General features: G+C 36.8%; 1 protein-coding gene across 6 annotated transcripts; it reads left to right on the top strand.

Annotated features, from left to right (window-relative positions):
- The first annotated feature begins 3,305 nt into the window (after window positions 1-3,305).
- Window positions 3,306-6,568, top strand: LOC120081656 (acetate/butyrate--CoA ligase AAE7, peroxisomal). Of its 6 annotated transcripts, none has more exons than XM_039036710.1 (4): window positions 3,306-3,761; window positions 4,419-5,009; window positions 5,306-6,236; window positions 6,447-6,568. In XM_039036710.1, the coding sequence occupies exons 1-3, from the start codon at window positions 3,546-3,548 to the stop codon at window positions 6,200-6,202; spliced, it is 1,704 nt and encodes a 567-aa protein (XP_038892638.1). In that variant the 5' UTR covers window positions 3,306-3,545; the 3' UTR covers window positions 6,203-6,236; window positions 6,447-6,568. The 6 variants fall into 6 exon arrangements, with proteins under 6 accessions (XP_038892638.1, XP_038892631.1, XP_038892674.1 ...); XM_039036746.1 differs by lacking the exon at window positions 6,447-6,568 and adding an exon at window positions 4,207-4,293 and having other exon boundaries at window positions 3,619-4,109; window positions 5,306-6,381; XM_039036727.1 differs by lacking the exon at window positions 6,447-6,568 and adding an exon at window positions 4,207-4,339 and having other exon boundaries at window positions 3,619-4,109; window positions 5,306-6,381.
- The last annotated feature ends 604 nt before the right edge of the window (window positions 6,569-7,172 follow it).

The following is a 7,172-nucleotide window of genomic DNA, read 5'->3' as shown; positions in this document are numbered from 1 at the left end:
ATCCACATTTATGTCACTACATAAAGTTCAAATTATATTAAATAGCCTCGGAACCTTAGTTTATTGGATTCAAGATTACAATTTCAATAACAACTTTATCGAAAAACAAAATAGAATATATTTATTAATTTACAAACTACGAGTTTTAGGACATAAAATCCAACATTAAGTTGTACATTATTCTTCTAATTAAGTTGTACATTATTCTTCTAATTAAGTTGTACATTATTCTCCTAATTGAGAAACAAATATTTTTTTAATTGAGAAATATATATTTTTTTTCAGATCATGGCTTTAAACCCATGACTTGTTGATCCCGATGTTTTGTACGACTAGTCCATTCATCGATCATCTGTTGTATGGCGAGATCGTAATACTGGAGAAATATTTTTCAGGCGTCGAGAGGCAGTTCTCTAGCGCACTATCCTGCTCCACCCTCGAATACTACCACTACTGCACACATCTGGATTCTATGGGGTTGCTAGATTAGGATTTATTCAGTTGGACTGGCATCTGATCACAGCCTTGGTCGAAAGATGGAGACCCGAGACGCATACATTCCACATATCTGTTGGAGAGTGCACTATCACTCTACAAGATATAGAAGTGTTGTTGGGATTACCTGTTGACGGTGAGCCAGTCACTGGAGTGATGTACGATGACTGGTTAGAAGTTTGTCAACTGTACCTCGGTGCGACCCCAATGCCGACAAGATTAAAGGATCGAGGGTAAGTTTAATATGGTTAGGAACACAATTTTGTGAGCTCACAGATGATGCAGACGAGGAAATCGTCATAAGATATGCGCGAGCATATATACTACAAATGATGGGTGTGCCTCCATGATGTGAGGCGGTATTCGTGGGGTAGAGCATGCTTGGCATCATGGTTGTATAGACAACTATGCAAAGCAACAAAACCTAAGGTTTGAGAGATAGCTGGGCCTCTCATACTTTTACAACTATGGGCTTGGGAGCGATTTCCAACAATGGCTCCACAGCTACAACATGTTAATGACACTTAGTTAGTTGGATGAGCCTACGGTTCTCGATATGTTATTTTAATTCAATTTAATTTGTATATCACTCATCTAGTTAATTTAAATTCTAAATTTTCAATTTAAAAATTTAGGTGGAGAGACAAATTTTGTGTGACTAGAACAGCCACGCATGTAGTCAACCAGTATAGATACATGTTTGATCTGCTTTGACCTAAACAGGTATATTACACTTAACCTAATTGATTATTTTATACACATTTTTATTGTATTTGTTTTTAATATTCTCTAATATAATATTTTGTGTTTCAGGTTATTTGGGAGTCGTACAAAATTATTATGCATATTTTGCTTAATTTTTGTACGAATCGTCAAAACATATGGCGGACGATGAGTCCTTTCATATGTTTTCACATTGGTGAGTGGCATCTTTCTGATAGGGTGATGAGACAATTCGGTTTTCAGCAGAATGTCCTATCGCCTTTAATACTGAACCCGTACTGCATGATATTGACCTAAGGATTGGAGATTGGTCCGAAAAAGTTGCACATTTGGTAGTGCGATGGCACTATCGTGCAATGTTTATTGCAGTGGGGGTTTCTCTTGAACAGTTTGATACAGATGTCACTCCAGAATATATTCATTGGTATAATAATATCACAAGGCACTACATCACTCGTCCAAGAGCAACTGTGGGTCATCTGGTAAATGAATATTATCTAATTATTTTTAATTTAAATTTATTTTAAATATTGTCTAATTGTTTTATAATTCACAGAGATCGAACAATCGTAGACTCCGTGAGGTTGCGAATGATCCGAACCAGGTTCTTGCTATATGTAATGACAACCAAAGCTATATGGAGGAAATTCATTATATGTACGATATGCCTATTGTTTCTCCACCAGCTCCTAGACGTAGAGGACCTGTTCGGGAAGAGAATGAGTTTGATGAGGTTGACATAATGTGGAATAGTTGCCCCCTATGATGCAGATGCAGAGTCAAACTGATTATGTTAGTCCGATGATGATGATGCCAACATTTGGTTCAGGACATTATGACTCAGAGGCTGGTCCTTTGTCTTCATACGTGCATGGACATGGTTAGGGTCGTGGAGAGCATAATGAATATTTATATTATGAAGCGCTTGCAGAGGTATCAGAGCAACATCAAGAAAACTCAAGCAACCTCAAGTTCGAAGTCGACGACGTCCGCTTTGTGGGACACATTGATTTTTGTAATTATTTTTATATAAATGAGATATTTAATTTACATTTTTTTATTTTTATGAGATATTATTTTTTTAATTTATTCTTTTTATATATTATGAATAGCAATTATTTTGATATAGAAGCTTTTAAATGTTACTGACATAAATAATAACATCAGATAGTCAAATCTAAAAAGTTAGGTAAAAAAACTTCAATATTCAAATTTACTATTTTTAGATAATAATTTGGGGACATAATAAATCAAATCAACACTCAAAACCTTCACATGTAAGTCTATAAATAAGACTGTATTATTGATATAAAGAACATAAATTTTAATCACAAAATAGTTTAAAAGATTTTACAATAATGATCTTGGATTCCTTTTGCACATTTGGTACCAAGATTTTAATGGAGTTTTTTTTTTTTTTTTTTTTTTTAAAAAAAAATTATAAATAATAATAAAATATTTTAGAAATTGTTTTTATAAAATAGAAAATTAAAAAAAAGGAAGAAAGAAAGAAGAAGTTGGAATATGTAATAATTAAAAAAAGAAAAAAGGGAAATTTGTACGGATATCTTCGCTCTCCGCTCTCAAAATCTCGATCTCGCTCTCGCTCTCTCAAATCCTCGTTCTCGCTCTCTTCAAATCTCGTTCTCTCTCAAATCTAGCTCTATCAAATCTCGCTCTCTCTCTTACTCTCTCTCTTTGTTCTCTCCCAATACAAAATTATTTTTAACACATCAAATATTATGAGTGTTATGAGGAAGGTCTCGGAAAGTCTCCGGATGAGGAAGATCTTTCGTTCTCTCCCACATCAAATAATTATGAGGAAGGTCTTTAGAAATGATAATTAAACAGACTCAATAATAATGTTAGGGCAAGGTCGAAGGTTCAAAGTTTGAGTGCAAATGTGGAAAGATCGAAGATTCTCGACTTATTAAAAAAAAACAATATTTTATAAATAGGTAAAAAATAATATTTTCCTAAATAGTTTCTAAAAAGACAATATCTTTTTAATTTTCCCGATTCAAATTATCCAAAATAAGATTTAACCAAAAAAATTAATTCATGCACTTCCAATGTGACAGTCCGATGAAATGATCAGAAAAAGGAAAAGAAAGAATCCGATGGGCGGCAGTGTCAAAACACTGGGCTTTCGCCAGCCGTCCGATGTGTTGATCTTCTCTCTGCAGTTCCCGCTGAATATATAATAATATATATATATATATATTCTGCTCCACCCCTTTTCTCACTTACATCACCGCCTGACATTTGTTGCTAGATAGAGAAGCACAGATACCCAAGAGAGAGAGGAGGAACTCGGTTGCCGAGCGATGGCCGGAGCCAGAGACATCGACGATCTGCCGAAGAACGACGCCAACTACACCGCCTTGACGCCGCTGTGGTTCATCGAGAGAGCCGCGTTGGTTCATCCATCCAGATTATCGATCGTCCATGGATCTCGCCGCTACAACTGGCTTCAGACTTACCAACGCTGTCGCCGTTTGGCTTCCGCTTTTTCAAACCGCTCCATCGGCGCCGGAGATACGGTACTTCTCGTTTCCCTCTATGTTTTTTTCCATTTTTGCTGCTTGTTAATTGTCGCTGCGAGAGTGATTCTTCTGACTGGCCTTGACGGATGGTTGTCCTCCATGAAATATCCGGAATCGGCGAGTGCCGTGTGGAAAGTAATTGCTGGATGAATCTTTTTTCTTTTTGGATGAAAGTCAACTTGATCATGGAGGAGAATTATCGCAGTAGGTTCTAAATAGGAACCCCTTTCTTGCATAAAGTGATGAAGCGTTGGTCGGATTTTAGCCTTGTCATGCCTACTTTATGATGTGGAAAGTCGGAACAGTGAAGTTTGTAGGCTTTAATGACACTTAACAAAGCTTCGGGTATTTGATGACTCCTAATATTCGATTACTGAACTTTCTCTATTCAGTCTGTAGCTGTAATCTTAATTATTTTGAAATTCATCATGAAATTCTATAGGATTGCGCTACAAGTAGTCGATAGCGTTCGACGCATGTTCCTTTTGAGCTCTCATCTTGACTTGCGGAAATTACGAGAATCCAGAGGGTTTGAAATCTGTCTGATATGTTATCTTGGAAGTTTATTAGTTAAAGTATGTCTGATAGTTATTTTGGCGATTTATTGATGTTAACTGAATGATAAATGGTTGGTTTCTTGGATATTGTATTTAGGTAGCAATAATTGCACCAAATATTCCAGCTATCTATGAAGCTCATTTTGGAGTTCCCATGGCTGGAGCTGTACTGAACTGTGTTAATATTCGTCTAAATGCTCAAACAATTTCATTTCTTCTCGGTCACTCGTCATCTGCAGTTGTTATGGTGGATCAAGAGTTTTTCCCCTTAGCAGAAGAAGCTTTGAAAATTCTAGCTGAAAAGAGTGATGGCCATTACAAGCCCCCACTTCTAATTGTAATTGGTGATGAAAGCTGTGATCCGGAGGCACTCAAATATGCTTTATCAAAAGGGGCCATCGAATACGAGAAATTCTTGGAAACGGGCAATCCTGAGTTTGCTTGGAAACCACCAGAGGATGAGTGGCAGAGCATTACTCTAGGCTATACTTCTGGTACAACTGCAAGTCCTAAAGGGGTGGTTTTGAGCCACCGAGGGGCATATGTCATGTCTTTGAGTGCAGGCTTAGTGTGGGGTATGAATGAAGGAGCTATATATCTTTGGACTCTGCCAATGTTTCATTGCAATGGTTGGTGTTACACTTGGGCACTGGCTGCCCTCTGTGGGACAAGTATTTGCCTCCGGCAGGTATTAACAACAAAATATTTTGAACCTTTTTATGTTTATTGAACAGTTCCTAGTATGATAAATCCAAACGACAATAGATTGTGAAGAATAGTGAAAACACTAACAATGTTTTGGAAATGAAAATGGAAGATTATTTTGAACTCATTCTTATTCATTCTATGGAAACTTGGTGAGTGCCAACGCCTGATGCTGTGATGCAGTAAGCTTTAGGTGTCCTGGCTTCTAATTGCTGTAGAACATATTCCATGTTATCGTTCTCGTTGATAGCAAATTTTTGTTTTTGGTTGTCGGTACAGGTCACAGCTAAGTCAGTTTATTCAGCCATAGCCAAGCATAAAGTAACACACTTTTGTGCTGCACCTGTGGTTCTTAATACTATTGTTAATGCCCCTAAAGAAGATACTATCCTTCCCCTTCCCCATGTTGTCCATGTAATGACAGCAGGAGCTGCTCCACCCCCTTCGGTATTACATGCAATGTCACAGAAGGGCTTCCGGATCACTCACACCTATGGCCTATCTGAAACTTATGGTCCTTCTACAATATGTGCATGGAAGCCAGAGTGGGACTCATTGCCTCCAGAAGCCCAAGCGCGAATGAATGCTCGTCAAGGTGTACGGTACGTTGGATTAGAGGGTCTAGACGTCGTGAACACTCAAACAATGCAGCCCGTTCCTTCTGATGGAAAAACTGTTGGAGAGATTGTAATGCGTGGGAATGCTGTTATGAAAGGCTACTTAAAGAACCCAAAAGCAAACAAAGAGGCGTTTGCAAATGGCTGGTTTCACTCCGGTGATCTTGGCGTAAAACATCCAGATGGCTACATAGAAATAAAAGACAGATCAAAGGATATCATCATTTCTGGAGGTGAGAACATTAGCAGTGTGGAGATAGAGAACACTCTCTACCAACACCCGGCGATACTGGAGGTGTCGGTTGTCGCTAGGGCAGACGAACGGTGGGGAGAATCTCCTTGTGCTTTCGTGACATTGAAATCCAAGGTAGATAAGGGTAATGAGCAACGAATGGCTGAGGATATTATGAAGTTTTGCAAGTCAAAGATGCCAGCTTACTGGGTCCCAAAATCTGTGGTATTTGGGGAGCTACCAAAAACAGCAACTGGGAAAGTTCAAAAGCATCTGCTGAGAGCGAAGGCCAAGGAGATGGGACCTGTTAAGATCAGCAAATTGTAATGAGTATTGTTCCACGACAAATGAGCTTCTGTAGGTAAATGAGTTTGTATTCATTTTCCAAAGGTCAGAAACAAAGTTAATATAGATAACATATATGCATTTAAATAGTTATTAGAATACTTTGTTTTAGTACATTCTAATAAAGATATACTACTGAGATTTGTGATTGCCACTTCAAATTGTCTTTAGGCAACGTTGTTTGGTTAAAATAAATTTGTCAACTTCTTTTTGTTGTCAATTGCAGATAAAGGGTAAATCGAGGATTAGATATTATGTCGAGGTACTGTTATCTCTCTCTTTATTACGCCGTTCTCTGTAAAAAGATGTATATATAAATTATTAGGTTATATTCCTAATTTCCTTGAACTTTGATGTTTCGTCTATTCATTAGTCCTTCGAACTTCCATAATTCTTCACGAATAGTGGGAACTTTTGTTTTAGTGCCATGGTGGTGGGATGAAAAGTCGAATCTTGGACCTCAAGGTAGAGGGTGTAGCACAATTATTGTTAAACTAAACTCACTTTGGCAAACACTTTTTAAATGGATGACAACCAATAAAATTTGTAATTAGAATCTCATTATTAAAAATGTACTAGCGATGGATTTATTTTAAACTATTTTTATTGTCGACTTAGCTCAATTATGTATACATTAAAAAAAAAACTAAATATAAGTTTGGTCCCATTATTTTTGGCTTTGGTTCATTTTGGTTCTTCTATATTTCCATCTTTGGTTCATTTTAGTTTTTATATTTTCAAAGTGATCATTTTGGTCTATTTGTTTTCATTTTTACTTCATTTTTAAAAGAACAAGATGGAGCTTATTGAAAGTTTAGGAACTAAAATGAACCCAAAAGTTTAAGAATTAAAATGAACCCAAAATTGAAAGTAGAAGAATCAAAATGAACATTTTGAAAGAAGAGGGACCAAAATAAACCTAAAAGGACCAAAATGAGCATTTTAAAAGTAT

This window comes from Benincasa hispida, chromosome 1 (genome assembly GCF_009727055.1).
Source record: "Benincasa hispida cultivar B227 chromosome 1, ASM972705v1, whole genome shotgun sequence".
NCBI classification, from domain to species: domain Eukaryota; kingdom Viridiplantae; phylum Streptophyta; class Magnoliopsida; order Cucurbitales; family Cucurbitaceae; genus Benincasa; species Benincasa hispida.
Note: the sequence above shows the minus strand (reverse complement) of the source record. Positions and strands in the feature narration are given on the sequence as shown.

Coding starts and splice junctions, on each gene's coding strand:
- LOC120081656 (XM_039036710.1), top strand. CDS start 3,546: ATGGCCGGAGCCAGAGACATCGACGATCTGCCGAAGAACGACGCCAAC. Junction 3,762..4,418: donor CCATCGGCGCCGGAGATACG/GTACTTCTCGTT, acceptor TATTGTATTTAG/GTAGCAATAATTGCACCAAA. Junction 5,010..5,305: donor CAAGTATTTGCCTCCGGCAG/GTATTAACAACA, acceptor TTGTCGGTACAG/GTCACAGCTAAGTCAGTTTA.